Source organism: Lepus europaeus, chromosome 18, assembly GCF_033115175.1.
Source record: "Lepus europaeus isolate LE1 chromosome 18, mLepTim1.pri, whole genome shotgun sequence".
NCBI lineage: Eukaryota > Metazoa > Chordata > Mammalia > Lagomorpha > Leporidae > Lepus > Lepus europaeus.
In genome coordinates this window covers 37506446-37523903 of record NC_084844.1, presented here as the reverse complement: position 1 = coordinate 37523903, position 17458 = coordinate 37506446, and the positions used below count along the sequence as shown (strand labels likewise).

Below are 17458 nucleotides of genomic sequence, written 5' to 3'. Positions count from 1 at the left end.
GGGAAACCATTTCAACTGAATTTCACTCCGAAGTACTCAGTAGAACCTTAGGATCTCCTGCCAAGTGTCACGCAGGACTTTGGAGCCAGTCTCCTGCTTTGTCATTGCTTGTCATGTGGACGCGAGGTTGGAGGACAGGTCACTCTGGGTGCTGTATTTTTAGATAACAGCTAAAACTCACTGGGTTCAAGGTTTGGTAGTCAGTAAAGGGGCTGTAGACTGGGGGTATTCAAAGCCTTAATGGCACACAAACAAGAGCTACCCTGCCTGAAGCGTATCACCCTCTCACCTCAATGAGCAGTTGCTGGCTTGCCTCCTCCTTGTGGACCTGTGTTGTGCCCCCACCCACTCTCCAGAGAGTCTGTTTCCACCTCCGGAATGCTGAGACACCCTGAGGATTAGAGTGAAGAAGTGCCTCTGCTTCTCTCGGGCCATGCATGTGGGATCTCTGCTGTTTCTGCTCTGATCAAACATTGCCCCTGAACTAAGTGCCCACTTAGGGCTGTGAGCATGGCCCCTTTGGCAGTACAGTTTCTTTAGCTTCTTCATTTCCTAGTCAGTCATACATTACACCTTCATATATTGGATTTTTCTTCCCTTTTCTCTCTGTCTACACATGTTCATAGCTCTGTCTGCAGATCATTGTTCACTCGAAGCTTTGCTATTCCGTCAACCCCTCACTTCTCCCTTCAACCTTTTTTCTCCCCCTAGCCCCAGCCTGAAACTCAAGTAAATTAGCTTCTCACCCATGCCCCCCAGTTTAAAAAAAAAATCCCCTACTCTTCCAACAGTGTCTGTTCTTGGATTTGCAGTCAGCAGCCATCTCCAATAACCATCAGGCTGTCAGCTGTGCCGCTCCCCTCTACCTCCCACCTCCCCCATCACTCACCAGAGGAAAAAGAGAGCCAGAGCAAGAGCTTGAAATATATCATGCAATAGTGTATCATGAATTTGTTGTGAATCACAGCAGTGAAGCAGGTTTATTTATTTCTGAGACCTTAAATCAATACAAAGTAGGTCTCTTAGTTCTGAAGCTGGGATGGAGTGTGAAAAAATGAGCCCATTGTACTCTTAAAACTTTGGGGAAAGGAGATGACAGCTATATAATTCCATTTACCAGGCACTAGGGGCTTTAATGTGAAGGTGACAGGGAGCTCTTTGTGCATTTAGAGCACCATATCTTCTAAATAAAAGATCTGTAGACTTGATAGTGGAGCAGAGCTCCAACTTTAATAATCTCCAAGCATTAGACCAAGCCAATATGTTCCCAAGTCAGGAAGGTTCCCCCCACCACCACCACTCATAAATTAAAAGTGCAAGAACTGCACACGTTGGGAGATTAGAAATGCAAGGACTCTAGTCTTTTCTAGGAGCAAGAGAGACCTAGGCCCTGGCTGTGCACAGGCTGTTGTGTGAATATGATAAAGACTCAGGAAACGAGACTGTTTAGAAACCTGACTCCTGGCTGTTCATCATTCCAGGGAATGTCCCCTGTGCACGGATCCAAATCTAGCTGTGTCCCCTCCTCACTCAGAGTAACCACCGTCACACATTCTAATCAGCTAATGTACACAGTGAGGACTGTTGAATTATGAAAGGAGAAGCTTTAAGAGCTTTTTTTAGATTGAACTACAGATTACTATACCTGGGCTTCAAGTTTTTGTGGTTGATTCTTGACGGGTTCCTAATTTTAATAATGTCTCAGTGTCTGGGATTTAAACCCTTCAGAATAGTGTGCACTTCTTGAGAAACTGAGAAATCGGTGTTATTAAGGAAAAGAACCTACCCAAATTTAATGAAGGGCATAAAATGCGAAGTCCAGACCATTGGAACATAATCAGTTTTTGAATGTCTTCATTTTCTATCTATCTGACCCATTGATAAAATACACCTTTTCTAAAAAGAGAGGATTTATGCAGCTTAGTAAAGCATCCTTAATATAAGGTTGTAGTATATTCGTTTATAATTCTAGCCCAGGTAAAGAATTTTGAAAGTGAACGAGGAACTCCTGTGTCTACACTGGGGAACTCTTAAAAAGATAGAAAAATGGAACCACTCATTTTATTGAACCACTCTACATATTATGTCACTAATATGAAAGACTTGTTTGTATTGGTTCAACTTGCTGAAAATGTACATCAAAGTTGAGTTTTTACTGAGCCCTGAAATTGATGGTAGTTCACATGCATTCATTCATTCATTTTATTTTTATTTATTTGAAAGACAGAGTTACAGAGAGAGGCAGAGACAGAGAGGTCTTCCATCCTCTGGTTCACTCCCCAGATGGCCACAACTTCCGGAAGCCAGGAACCAGGAGCTTCTTCTGGGCCTCCCCTGTGGGTGCAGGGGCCCAAGGATTTGGGCCATCTTCTACTGCTTTCTCAAGCCATAGCAGAGAGCTGGATCGGAAGAGGAGCAGCCGGGACTCATACCGGTGCCCATATGGGATGCCGGCGCTTCAGGCCAGGGCTTTATGCCTGCTGCGCCACAGCACCAGCCCCTTATTTATTTATTTTTAAAGATTTATTTTATCCATTTTGAAAGAGTTACAGAGAGAGGTAGAGCCAGAGAGAGAGAGAGAGAGGTCCTCCATTCCACTGGTTCACTTCCCAAATGACCGCAACGGCGAGAACTGAGCTGATGCGAAGCCAGGTGCCAGGAGCTTCCTCCAGGTCTCCCATACAGGTGCAGGGCCCCAAGAAGTTGGGCCATCTTCTGCTTTCCCAGGCCATAGCACAGAACTGGATCAGAAGTGGAGCAGGATGACCTGAACCGGCACCCATATAGGGTGCCAGGTGCTGCAGACTGGGGCTTTAACCCACTGTGCCACAGTGCCAGCCCCCAAGACATGCATTTATTACATGCCTGTTTTGTATAAAGCCCTCTTAGGTTGAACAGTACAAAGACTATTGCTGCTTTCATGTAGCTTAAATTTTAGGCTAAGAGGTAATAATATGCTTCCCATGTATTCTAAGGGAAAAACTTAAGTTGTTGCCACAAGATGTAAATAAGAAAACATAAACACAAAACCCACAGAGATGAAATCTGCTGGTGCCTACGAAGCCAGGCCTTGGGAAGCAGACCTCGGGTGTCTGGCCTTGTAGCTACCTGCCTAGTTAGAAAAAGCAATAAAAGGTGACAGGGCTTTTTTTAATTTCCATTTTTATAAAACATATCTTATGAAAGACTGGTATTCAGAATTCATGAAGAACTACCAAAACTCAATGATAAGAAAACAGTGATGAGGAATGCATGGAAGGGCTGGTGCTGTGGTATAGTGGGCTAAGCCTCCCACTGTGGCACCAGAATCCCATAGGGGCACTGGTTCGAGTCCTGGCTCCTCCACTTTTGATCCAACTCTCTGGTATGTCCTGGGAAAGCAGTAGAAGATGGTCCAAGTGCTTGTAGGAGACCCAGAAGAAGCTCTTGGCTTCTGACTTCAGATCAGCCCGGCTCTGTCCATTGTGGCCAACTGGGGAGTAAACCAGAAGACAGAAGACCTTTCTCTCTGTATCTCCCTCTCAAATAATAAAATTTTTTAAAAAAATGTAGGGAAGAAATTTGAATAGATCCTTCACCAAGCAAGATGTAAGCATAGCAAATAAACATATGGAAGATACTTATCATCAGTCGTTAGGGAAATGCAAATTAAAACTGCAATGAGACACCACTAAAACTTTTTTAAATGTTTAACTGATAAATTCCAAATGTTGATGAGGATATGGGACATCTGGAACTCTCACAAATTGTTTGTGGGAATGCAGAATGGTACAGCCACTTTGAAAAGGGTCTTTTTTTTTTTTTTAAGATTTATTTATTTGAATGGCAGAGTTAGAGAGAGAGAGAGGTCGTCTGTCTGCTGGTTCACTTCTCCACTCTTCTGCTGCTTTCCCAGGGCATAGCAGAGAGCTGGAATGGAAGTGGAGCAGCCAGGACTAGAACTGCCACCCATATGGGATGCTGGCCCTGCACGTGGTAGCTTTACCTGCTGTGCCACAGCACCGACACCTGAAAGGGTCTCTTTAAAATATAAATGTGGGCTGGCGCCCTGGCTTAACAGGCTAATCCTCTGCCTTGCGGCGCCGGCACACTGGGTTCTAGTCCTGGTCAGGGCGCCGGATTCTATCCCAGTTGCCCCTCTTCCAGGCCAGCTCTCTGCTATGGCCCAGGAAGGCAGTGAAGGATGGCCCAAGTGCTTGGGCTCTGCACCCACATGGGAGACCAGGAGAAGCACCTGGCTCCTGGCTTCGGATCAGCACGATGCACCAGCCGCAGTGGCCATTGGAGGGTGAACCAACGGCAAAAAGGAAGACCTTTCTCTCTGTCTCTCTCTCTCACTATCCACTCTGCCTGTCAAAATATATATATATATATATATATGTATATGTATATATCTACATAAAGTCAGTTTACACTTAACATATAACCTGCAATCTCACTTGGAACTCTTTACCCAATGGAAATGAAAATGTATACCATAGAACAAAATTGACAGAAATGCCCATAGCAGCTTTATCCATAATCCGCCCAATGGCAAACAGATGTACAAGGCAGGGTACTTCCATAAAATGGAATACCTGTTGGCAATTACAAGGAATTCCTGATACCGGCCCCAGCATGACTTCATCTGATGCATTATGCTGACTGCAAGAAGCTAGACCACCAAGGCCATATACTGTGTGACTCCATTTGTATAACATTCTAGAAAAGGCAAAACTATCAGGGCAGAAAGATCAGTGGTGGTTAGGGGTGGGAGAAGGGGACTGGTTACAAAGGAGCATGAGGGAACTTTGGGGATGATGAACGCACTCTGTCCTGATGGTGGTGGTGTTGCCACGACTCTGTGTTTGTCAGAATTCATGGAAGTGCAATTAAATGGACAGTTTTATGGTGTGTAAGTTATATTTCCATAAAGCACACTTTATTTAAAATTTTAATTATTTCCATATTTGGAATTAATTTATTGTCAGAACTCTCAAGTTGCTAGCTGAATGGGCAGTTGATGGATGGTGACTTCTTTGCAGTCAGCTTTCTCTGTGGAGGCCTACATTTTTTCTCTCATACGTTTGACAGGAAACTGTCCCGTGGCTCCTGTCTACCCCTTTATGTTACAAAAGAGTCTGCATTCTTCCCACTCCACCTTCTAATCCTGCTAGCTCATTCCTCTGTTGTCCAGTGAGCCTTCCTGTGCCCTCTGACTCGGTAAACAGGTGTTCCCGTGCTGTTCCTGGCCTGCCTCCCGTTGTCCTTTGGTCAGCTTCTTTTTCCTATCACTATAACACAGTCCCTTTGCCCCAGTTGATCCTTCAGGAAACCTCATCACTTCATAATTTGCTATGTATGGAGAGATTTTTGATCTTATAGTGGATGGCCTTGAATTCAGCTGCGGCTCAAGTCAGAGGCCTGTCCCTTCTCCGGGAGTGGGAAGTCACCGAGCCCGTTCCCTACTCCAGACATAGTCTACCAGCACTCCTGTTTGCCAGTCACAGGAGGGGCCATAACAGTGGGGAGAAGTTGTCACCCTGCGACTGTGTATTAAGAAACTGTCTGGGAATACCCACCTACTCTGGTCCTGTCTCATTAGAGATTTAATTCTGTTCACCCTTGGATATATTTCTGGAGAAACATTTACACAGTGATATGTGCTGCACCACTTAAAATTGTTAATTGGAGATTGAATTACTTGTCAGCTTTTAAAAATGTAGTCTTCTAAGGTCAGGAAGGAGTGGATGAGCTATTATAGGTTTTCCTTGCTCTTCCTCTCTTCTCTCGCCCCCACCCCTCTATCATCCATCCTCCTCTCTTTTGTCCCTGTTTTGCCACTTTTTCCTGCACCCATTGTTCTTTCTCCTCCCTCTGTCACTTTAGCCAAAGCTTTATCAATACCTCACCAGATTGCAGAGTGACTTTAGTGTCTAGAATTAAGGATGAAACCCAGTGATGACGATTGCTCCGTGAATTTACAAAACGCCTCCTCCGATCCTCTTGAGAATGGAAATACCCTAATGAGAAGAAGCATTGCAATGAGGGCTCAGCCTGTGTAGCCTGATTCTTGGATGCAGGAGGAATTTTGTCCTCCCTGCTTCTTTAAATAGAAGACGCTCTGACCCACCGAGGACTGTCTGGAAGCAGGGAGGAAGCAGCGGTAGATTTCACTTTTTTATTCCATCATTGATATGCATCATTATTTTTCGCATCTTCAGCACATGATTGCAAATATTTGTGTACATGTCTGAGGGTCCCCAACATAAAGTGTGTATCAGGACAAAAGCATGTTTTTAAAAAATTGAGCTAAGTTGCATCTGTGAAACTTGGAAATCTCCACGTCTGTGCTGACAAATATCCTGACAAGTAAATACTGTACTCATTCAGTGTTACATAGTGATTTCATTTGCACAAAACCTCACAATGCTCTGCCACTTCAGTCAAACGTCTGGAGCACTGGGGAAAGGAAGAACGTGTTTATCTTGATCTCCAAAAAGGGATTTAAGGGAGAGAGCAGGCGGTACATTAGACTGTTTTCATTGCCTGTCAGCTGTGCTACACCCGAGCCGTCTGCAGCATCTCCAGATAAGCGGCCCCAGCAGCAGAGGCCTCCGCGTGCATGTGTGACTGCATTCATCTGTACTTCCTAGGCATTTCAGTGTTTTCCAAAGGCTGGGTAGCATCTTCGGGGGAGCCTTTAGCAGCTGGGTCTCTGCTAATCACAAGTTTTTATGCAGCTCCCTTAATTCTCAGGTCTGTCCACTACAATGAAGGGAGTTCTGGAGGGGACTTCCATTTATATTGAGAGTGGGTGAGATCCTGTGTCCTCACAGCTTCTGCCCTCACTCCATTCTGCCAGGGTGGGTTCCCCCCACCCCCCCCCCCCAGCAGTATGCCTGCTCCTTATACTTCCTGGGGCTGCTTCTCCGCCTAGACTTGGAGGGCAGTCAGGTGGGGCCCAGGAGTGTCACCACTGTTGCAGTGGCTCCTCTATGTCAGTGCTGCTTGATGCATGGTGGGCAGATAAGTTAGAAGTGTGTATCACTTTTTGTGAGGGGAATAATTTGGGAACTGGAACATGGCAAGCAACTTGACTCTTTGAGATGCCTGCATCAGAGTTTAAAAGATTGAGGGGGGAAGCTGACCTGCTTGACGAAAATATTCTGTCGTTGGGGGTTGTTTACCACAACTTTTCCTGCAAGAGGTTGGCAGGACAACGTATCGAGTAGAAGCAGTGGTTCTGTGTATGAGCCGTTTGCATCTTCCTTGATGCTGGCTGGGGTTTGTGTAAGTGTTGCAGTGTGATCATCTTGGGGAATGGGTTTTGTCCTAGCCCTGATTCTGCTACCTTGGTTGAAGCTTTTGTTGTGAAGTATTCTAAAATCATTAAAACCACTTGAGTCAGCAACAGCCCCTATAAATCAGGAGCCATTGTGTGCACCTCATTCTGCTGGTGCATACCATAAACACTCGGTCATTGAAGATGAACTGGAGGGTACTGCTTTCTCTTCCCTGATTGATAAGTAGCTGTGATTGTTAGCATTTGTTTATGGCTAGTGGGGCCGCAGGTTTAGTTTCTGTGTTCATCCCCACCTCAACCCCCATCTCCCAAGATAAGACCAATCAGAGAGAATGGTTTGGGTACTCCACAAGTATATCATATAGGTTTTTTTTTTCTTATTAATTTCCTAATTAAATGAATCTTCTCACATGGAAAGCCCTGGTTAGATGTTTTCTGAACCCTGAGAAGAAAGAGAAATGCCACAGCCTTAGAACCTGAGCTTAGGTTATGAAGGGAGTATGTGCTAAGTTACTGAACTCTTGCCTTTTCGAGTTTCTCTCTCATGATTTTGTGAAAATACAGGGCAGAATGGTAAGAGGCAGAGCACTTCTCGTGTCCTGGTTCCAGATGCTGTCTTCCTCTTTGAAGAGGAGGCCACAACGTCTGACTACAGTTGTTTTTGTTTGTTTGTTTGTTTGTTTAAGATTTATTTATTTATTTGAAAAAGTAATAGTGGAGGCGAGATCTTCCATTCTCTACTTCACTCTCAAAATGCCCACATCGCCAGCACTGGGCCAGGCTGGAGCCAGGAGCTCCATCGCGGTCTCCCTTATGGGTGGCAGAATCCCAAGTGCCAGGGCCATGATCTGCTGCCTCCCAGACATCTTAGCAGAAAGCTGGATTGGAAGCACAGAGCAGCCAGGACTCGAACTCAGGCACTCTGAGATGGGATGTGTGCGTCTCAAGCTGCAGCTTAACCCGCTGCCCCACCCGCCCGTCTCAGCAAGGTGTGTTTAACAGCTAAGGAAGCGGCTGTGGGTTCTGTCCAGTCCCTACCCGCTGAGCTGGATCCATCATCGGCTCCTTACTAGCTTTGTAGATGCGTCAGATTCGAAGTGGTTGGACATTATCAAGCACTAGAGAAAGGAAAGAGTAGAGTGTTAGTAAGTAGAAAATGGCCTCAGCCCATGCTTCTGAGCCGCAGCGAGGACGTGGCTCTTGTAGGTTGTGAATACCAGACATTCAGGGTCAGCACGGTGTCTCCTCTTTATTCCTTTTCCCCCGCTCCAATTTTATTTTAATAATTAGAAATACTGCTGATCACACTGAATGACTTCTAGCAGAGAGGCAGCCTGTCCCAGAAGGACCAGTTGTGGGCCATCGGGTTTATGACGACCATAAAACCAGAGCCAGATCAGAGCATGGCCTCCTGAGTGACAGGGCTTCTGCCTCCACCAGGGTCCCCCAGCAGCCTACTGCACTGGAGGTTTGGTTTGGTGTGGTTTTTGTGTTCTGTTTTGTTTCCTGATGCATGTGCAAGTGTGCACGTGTGCACACATTTCAAGATATAAATGAAACAGGTATGTAATGCCCTCTGCCTGTTAGAAAGACTAAAGCCATAAAAATAACAAACGGCGTGTATTTGCTAGAATGTCAAAGTTATGAGTTTATTTTGTAATGATGTGCTCCTGCCTTCATGAGGTAAACTGGCCGTGGCGGAGGTGTTATTAGTAATATGGACTCAGTGGAGCAGAAAGCCGAGTGACCGAGAGATCAGTGTATCAGTCAGAGAGAGGGCAAATGGAAAGAGACAGCAGGAGAATGAGAAAGGAGCCGCAGCGCTGGGGCTGAGATTAAAGACGGCCGGGGAGGAGGATGGGAGCCCAGTGGTTGGATACGGTCTCCCTGTTCGTGGGGCCCCTTCAAAGGAGCTGCCAGCGTGTTGCCCAGCTTGAGGCTGCATGGAGGGCTTGTTCCCTGCACGGCTGTATCAAGGAGAGCAGTAATCTGAGAGCAATTTGGCTTTCCAGAGCAGTCCCTCATGCCCTTCCTAGCTAAAGGTAAATGGAGCCAAGGCCGGCTGGGTCACAGCGAGGCTAGTTCTTTGGCCGTCGACTTCTTCAGCCCTTGGAGGGCCTTGATGTAGGGGCTCACCCAGCACGCAGGGAAGCCTCTCAGAGCCCCTAATGAGAAGGGGCATAAAAGGAATATCGAGGTAGACTTTACTGGCCCTTAATTTATCAGGTTCTCTCCAGAGACTGGAAATGAGTGGAAGTTACTAAGGAAGAAATTTTGTGTTGTCATTATTTTTTAGAGGAGGAGGGGAGAGGGGACAAGTGAAGGTAAAACCCAGTAAGCGCTCTGCAGCCTTGGAGAGCTCTCCAGGGCTACCCCAGATGACTGGCAATTACCACACACACAGCGGTTCGCATAGTCACTGATCAGGCTGCCCAGCTCCCATCTGCTCTCAGAAAGCTCCCTCCCTGGAAGAAATGATTAACCCATCTTCCAGGGAAAAAGAAACCGTGCAGTTTCCAAGTCCAAGAGTATTGTTTGCTCATTTTTCTCCTTCAAAGGAAACTTTGTGGTTTCCCATGGCGGGTGCTCTCTGACCTTACAAGGGTTAAGCTCCTCCAGGGGCGCCCCAGGAATCAGGAGAGGCCCTGAATTGCCTCCAGGCTTAGGAGGGAAGGCTGAGAGGAGGCGGGCTTGGGTATAAATCACAGCTCGGTGGCCACCCAGCATACAAAGAGGACCTGAGACTCCGGGCTTTGTGGTTGTGTCACGAGGTGCTTTAGGATTTCACTGGAACTAGGGTTTGTGTGTGGACAGCAGCTTTAAAAATCAAGTATAAGAAAAAAGGTTCTGTTAAAAAAATAAATAAAAGAGGAGCCCAAACCTCCCGAGGGTTTCTTCAGCTGAGACTGGTCAGCAAAGGCTGTAGAAAGGCAGGCAGGTTACCTTTTTTTTATGTATGCAAAACAGTTCTGCCCGACCTTCAATGATGCTGTAACCGGGCCTCAGGCTCCCCGCAGCACCCCCCACCCCGCAGCCTCAGGTCAGAGTGGAGATGGCACTCTGTCTGTGCTCTTTAAATTGAAACCATATAGGTGACTGCTGAAAACTGCTCTTTTCTTTTTTAAGGAGCTAGCCCCTTCGAAAAACCCACAGAGGCTGGAATCTGTCTTATGGGGAAAAGAGCCCATTTTAGTGAGAATTCTGAAACAGACTGTGCCTTGATTTCTACAGAGGCAAAAACCTTTTCTCTTGCTCATTTCTCTAGGTCCTCGGGCGGGAAGTGTACACCTCCAATAACCAGCTCGGGGGCATCCAGATCATGCACAACAACGGGGTGACCCACAGCACCGTGTGTGATGACTTTGAAGGGGTGTTCACTGTCTTGCACTGGCTGTCCTACATGCCCAAGGTGAGCCCTTCCTCCCCACACTGACCGAGCTACAAGACACGTCGCCTCCACCACACTCCACACACTTGCTGTTTGAGGTCTTCCTATGATGGAAGAATTTTTTTATGAGCCGTTCCTCTGAAAGCTGTCAATTTCTCTTTCCCTTAAAAGCTGTCTTTTTCCAGCTCAAAGATGCAGCTGGATTTCCTGAGGCCCCTTTTTAATGTTTCCCTGCCACGGAAGTCTTCATAGCCTACCTAGGCTCAGATGCCAACATGGGAGTCTTTCTCTGCCCAATGATGTTCCCCTTTGTAATACCTCTGGAGAGCTTCCTAGACAGCATGGTACCCCAAAATCGAGAATCAAAGTGTACTCCTTTTGTGCCAGGCCCCTAAAGGAGATTGGCGGCCTATATGTGTTGCCTGGGGCTTGGCACGTATCTGTACTCGGGGTGATGATGGGGACCAGTGGGTGTTACTGTGCACATGGACCCTGGCTTCCTTGTCCCCAGGTATTGTTGTCAAGTTCGAGTGTGTGACAGTTGTTCATTTATTACTTTCTCTGTCTCTTTCAGAGTGTGCAAAGTTCAGTTCCCCTCCTGAGCTCCAAGGATCCTATAGATAGAATCATCGAGTTTGTCCCCACAAAGGCTCCATATGACCCTCGATGGATGCTAGCAGGCCGCCCTCACCCAAGTACGTATGTGTTTGAGGACCTCGTGGTAGCCCAGCTCTCAAACAGAATTCTTCTTTAGTCTTCCTTTCCATCACTGTGCAGTGCCTACACAACAGCATATGACTCAGAACACAGAGCTGAGTACCTCGAAATGAGAAAGCTCTGAAAAATAACTCTGAAGAAACAGGTGGGAAATCCCTTGTGAACAAATGAAAAATAAATGAGATTTACAAATCAGCCAGTGGGTTATAAGCGGTGCAGTCACTAACACATTTCTTCTCTTTATTCTGATTTTAAAGCGCTTATGACTTAATGGGTTCAAAGACCTTAAAACAGTTAAATCAAAGCCATAAAATCACAGGATTACATCTAGGACCAGAATCTCAAACCATCTAGTCCCTATAAACAAGCAGAGATGGATCAGGTCAATTGTAGAAGGGGTTCTCGGGACCCTTGAATGAAGAGCAACTGCACTCAGCTGTTGCTGAGCACCTGCTGGGCAGGTGTCCTCCTTTCTCTACCATACTGCTGATAGCTATCAGTGCTGGCCTCAGTCATTAATGTAAGGTTGCTTTGTGAAATCGTTTATTCATGAAGAGTGTCCACAGCTTTACGATTTTATAAATGTATAGAGAACAAGTCCTCCCTCCAGGCTTATCTGTTAAGCCCCTCTGACTGATTGTTGCCTAACTTAGAAAAAAAGAGGTAACTCTGGAGGCAAATGAATGCTCTCATCGTCAGTCCATTGGGCTGTTCTCGCACACCCTACTTTCCAGGGTTCTCTTTTCGGAAGCCTGGAACACCCCTGCCATGTTTTGAATCTTTTTTTTTTCCCTTTGTTTTTTTGAAAGAGTTACAGAGAGGGAGAGGCAGAGAGAGAGAGATATGTTCCATCTACTAGTTCACTCCCCAAATGGCTGCAATGGCCAGGATGGCCAGACCAAAGCCAGGAGCTTCTTCTGGGTCTCCCTCATGGGTATAGGGGTCCAAGCACTTTGGCCATCTTACTTTCTTTTTTTAAGATTTATTTGTTTATTAGAGAGGCAGAAGCAGAGAGAGAAAGAAGTCTTCCATCTGCTGGTTCACTTCCCAAATGGCTGCAACGGGCTGATCCAAAGCCAGGAGCCAGGAGATTCATCCAGGTCTCCCAGGCGGGTGCAGAGGCCCAAGGCCATGTTCCGCTGCTTTCGTAGGCCATGGCAGAGAGATGAATAGGAAATGGAATAACCAGGACTCAAACCAGTGCCCATATGGGATGCAGGCACTGCAGGCAGTGGCTTTACCTATTACGCCACAGTGCTGGCCCAGAATCTACTTTTAAAGTTGTGTGAGGAGGTATTCTTCTGTGCATGTTTATTGTAACTTTCCATAATGTCTGTATTTAAAAGAAGAAAGGATTGCAGAAGATATTTCATTAAATTTAAAAGGAGCTGTGATTTGCTGAAGGAGAAAGAAGTCTTCATAGGAAAGATGCCTGGCATTGTTGTGCAGCAGGTTAAGCCTCCATTTGCAGTGCTGGTGTCCCATGCAAGCACCAGTTCGAGTCCAGGCTGCTCCCTTTCTGATCCAGCTTCCTGCTAATGCGCCTGAGAAGGCAGTGGAGTATGGCCCAATTACTTAGGTCCCTGTACCCACAGAGGAGATCAGGATGGAGTTCCTGACTTGCTTGTTTCAGCCTAGTCCAATTCTGGCTGTTGTGTCTAATTGGGGAATGAACTCTTGGATAGAAGATCTCTGTCTGTCTGTCTCTCTTTCTCCCTATATCTGCCTTTCAAGTAAAATAAAATAAATCGTTAAAAAATGTCAAAATAAACCTTCATGGGAATGCACTCTAAGGCAGATGGGAATGTGGAGCATCCCCATATACATTCTCTTATTTGACCTTTGCTACCTCTCGGTGGTAGAGAGACCACCATTTTACAGACTCAGAGAAGTTGAGAGATTCGTCTGAAGAGTAAGTGTAAATATTGTGGAAAAATCATCGTGGAATGTCAGCTTTAATTTGTAATTTTACCATTTGTCATCAGTGCTTTTTCTTGTTAATATTAGTACAACTAGTTTTTTCTTAAGTCACCTTGGTAATTCCCCTCCTTTTATTTTTTTTAAAGATTTATTTATTTATTTATTTGAAAGTCAGAGTTACACAGAGAGAGGAGAGGCAGAGAGAGAGGAGGAGAGAGAGAGAGGTCTTCCATCCGATGGTTCACTCCCCAATTGGCCGCAACGACCAGAGCTGTGCCGATCAAGAGCCAGGAGCTTCTACTGGGTCTTCCACGTGGGTGCAGGGGCCCAAGGACTTGAGCCGTCTTCTACTGCTTTCCCAGACCATAGTAGAGAGCTGGATTGGAAGTGGAGCAACCAGGTCTCAAACCGGCGCCCATATGGAATGCCAGCACTTCCGGCCAGAGCATTAACCCACTGCGCCACAGCGCCAGCCATTTCCTCTTATTTTTATACCCATGATTATAATAAAAATGCTGTGCCTAAGTCTTTTTTTTTTTTTTTTTTTTTTTAATTTGAAAGGCAGAGCAACAGAGAGCGACAGACATCTTGCATGTACTGGTTCACTCCCCAAATGCCCACAACAGCCAGGGCTGGGCCAGGCTAAAGGCAAGTGCCAGGAACTCCATCATGGCCTCCTACAAGGGTGGCAGGGCCCCAAGTACTTCAGGTGTCACCTGCTGTCTTCCCAGCCACATTAGCAAGGAGCTGGATCATCACAGTGAAGCAGCTGAGACTTGGATTGGCCCTCCAATATGTGATGGCGGCATCACAAGCCAAAGCTTTACTTGCTGTGCCACAACACTGACCCCTCTATCAGCAGTAAAATCCAGACTTCTCTGGAAATGAAATGGACCTCTTTTCTTCAGTAATACATAAAAAATTCCTTAAGTTGTCTAGGGGTGCTATCTTTGTTCCTAAATCCTGAATGTGGCGTGAATGTGATCTGCTCATGGGGGACTATGAAGCCTGACTTGGGACTTCCCAACTCCTACTGAAAGTAGAAAGCAGGAGGAATTTTACAGAAAACATTTCTACTTTGAAAGTAATTCTATACTTCCAAATCATTGTTACTGAAATAAGAATCATAAAGTGACCTGAGCATATAAAGTTAAAATTTCATTTTCCTGATGGACTTAGAAATTTGGGTTAGAACCTTCATCAGAGTTTCAACCTTACTTTAATGAGGTGACCAAAAGCATATGTGGGGGGTGGGCCTTATCCCAGCCATTATTAACGAGGTCCACAGAATAAAATGGAATTTGTGATAAACTAAGTTTTCTGTTTTTTTGGATAATATTTTTTTCATTGACTCCCTAGTAATTCATCCTGCTGTCTATGTGCAGCTAACACTTGCTCCCAAATCGAGTGACTTCAGATTTTAATTTAGTGGAAGCGTTAAAGAAAGCAGATGATTCCCTGTGATAAGTTAAAGCAGATATCTTCTAGGTGAAAAGTTAAAGTCATTTATTAGAGGAGATAGTGCTGTGATATTCTTCAAACTGACGCCCAACACGAGACCGGAATCTAAACGATCGGCTTTGGGCTCACGATAGAGAGATAATTTTGAAATGGATGATCACATTTTACACTGGGGCCATAGAGGCAAGGAATGTAGAACACAGTAATTACAAGTTTAGTCTTGATAAAACACTCTCCATCCTGTTTAAGTCAGCAGAGGTTAGCTTGCTCGGATCTCCACTTTTAATTGGTTTTGGACTTGGGTTTTTAGGGGGTGGAGGGCCATTTTCAAATTAGAAGAATCACTGAGAAACCATGAGCCGAGAGGGCAAAGTGGGAAACAGTTATTTGCAGAAGCTTTTATGCGGCCTTGATCAAACATTCATACCTGTGGAACAGAAGTTTTTTTTTCTTAAACTAAGATGCTGAAAGTCAAGTGTCTCACCAGTGAAGGAAATCCTGTGTGCAGCAGAGGTTAATGGCATTAGGTGTGCATTTTAACCATCGTATTTTTGCTACCTGCCACAGCCCTTTCTTGTAGAAGGATTGTCCTTTGTCGGCCGTAAATAAAGTGAATCTATCGTGTTACCTTTCTAGCAGAAAAGACAAGTCTCTCTGCTTTCCCCCAAACTTGGGTCCTCGTCCAACCACTGGTACTTACTTCCTGTTTGCCTGTCTTCAGATTTCCATTAAAAGAAAATCAGTGAAATCAAACAAAATTGTAAGGCAAGTTTTAAAATAGAAATAGACATTTTGAAAACATTTTAATGACTTGGCTGCCATTTGACAAATGTTTGTAGTGTCTTGAAAAAAGCCAAGTTATTTATTTAAAAGCATGCACACTCTCTGCTAGCTGAACCCCATCGTTTAACAATAAATGATGCTTTTGCTGATAAATGATTCTTTTTATGCAGACTAGCAATTGAAATAGGAGATGATGTCTGAAGGCAGATGAACATTCGGCTGCCTAATGCTTCCATCCATTATAATATGGTTAGAAACAACAAATTCCCCAAAACAATCCCCCAAATCCCACCTTAGATTCGTCAGTTCCAGTGCATTGTCAGTGGATTGAATGTCATTATTTTCTCTTTGTTTTCTCTCTTTTCCCTCTGTAGCCCAGAAAGGTCAGTGGTTGAGTGGATTTTTTGACTACGGATCATTCTCGGAGATTATGCAGCCCTGGGCACAGACCGTGGTGGTTGGTAGAGCCAGGTAGGAGCTCTTTTGTTTCCAAAGCTCTTTTTCCTCCCAACTAAAAATAAGAGAGGAAAGGGCCAGTACTGTGTAGAATTTGTTTTTGTTTTTTTTGTTTTTGTTTTTTAACCAATCATACTCTGCTTATCTGAACTTTCTAAGAATATTGGATCGTAGCCGGGCCCAAGGCAGCATGATTGGACCACTGGTTCCCAGTAATAGTTAAGTGTATCACTCCAGTGTGCCTTTAATCTGAAGGCTGGTTGTGACAGTATTTCCTTTTTATAATGCTGCAGGACAAGCCATCCATGGATCACAAAGCCCAGCTACAATAGCCATCGCCCCTCAGTGACTTCCCTCCCCCTGAAGACCACTTTCCCTCAGGAGTAGCTGCCAAGTGAGTCAGAGACTCATCCGCTTCTCTGTGTAACCTGAGAGAAGTTCTTTGAAGGCATCAAGATTATTTAAGTGACAAATATACTATATTGGATTATAATAAGATTTGAAAATTACCAAAGGGAAAAAAAAGTTTACCTGAATAAACTGGAATAGGTTGCTGGGATACCCATATTTTCAAGTGGGAAATTGAAGTTTCTATTAAATTTTAATACCTGCTCTAAGAAGTGCTTCACTCAACAGCCAGCTCTGCGCGCAGTAATCTGTAGTGCTTGCTGTAACGAGCACCTGCCAAGGCCGATCTTAATCTAGCTCAGCACCGCAGAGAAGCTCTGCCTAAGGGGCCCGCATCTGGAGCTCACCTTCCTCTCGGGGGCAATCGGTTTCCCTTATCTCATGAAAAGTGGCACCTGCTCAAGATTCTCAAACATGCCACGTTGGGTTGAGATTTAGATTCTAGCCTTGGAAATAATTCTAGGCTTTGTGGTTCTCTCAGAACAGCAGGTCAGCACTCCCCATGCTGCCAGTGACAAGAAGCCATGGGATGGCAAATCCCTCAGACAGGGGCCTCTGCGGTGACTCTGAATGGGAGCATCATTCTTTGCACCTGGGAAGATGCCCACTGGGGAGGTGGAGGTGAGGGATGCACTAGAGCTAGAGTCTTCCTACTCAGGACCTACAAGCTGGTCTTCGAGTCTTCGTTTCACAGCAGAACCAACATTTTTGAGAATTTGTCTCTTATCTATTCTGCTGCAGTTTCCCTGTCTGTAAACAAGCATGTCAAATTTTAAGCCTCACAAAGCCAAGCCTTTGTTAAGGTCCTTAAGATCCTCCTAGGGGAAATAAGAGAATAATGTTTTACACTTATGATTGGAAGAATAGGGATTGTTCTGCAACCAAGATCAGTCAAGCTTGGCTTTGGTTAGTTTTGCCATTGTTTATTGCAATGCTCACCGTGACTTCTTCCTTTCTTTCCATCTGATGAGTTCTGGGCTTCTTGCTCTAAAACATACACATGCTCACAAGTATATAAAACACAAATGGAACTAGCTTCT

At 45.2% G+C, this 17458-nt stretch overlaps 1 protein-coding gene across 9 annotated transcripts in view; it reads left to right on the top strand.

Moving 5' to 3' along the window:
• Positions 1–17458, top strand: part of ACACA (acetyl-CoA carboxylase alpha) — a 332967-nt gene that overhangs the window by 271800 nt on the left and 43709 nt on the right. For all 9 annotated transcript variants that reach the window (XM_062216876.1, XM_062216880.1, XM_062216874.1 and 6 more), the window contains 3 exons: positions 10551–10694; positions 11248–11368; positions 15929–16025. In XM_062216876.1, the coding sequence (XP_062072860.1) occupies positions 10551–10694; positions 11248–11368; positions 15929–16025 (362 nt within the window). The remainder of the gene's footprint in view (positions 1–10550; positions 10695–11247; positions 11369–15928; positions 16026–17458) is intronic.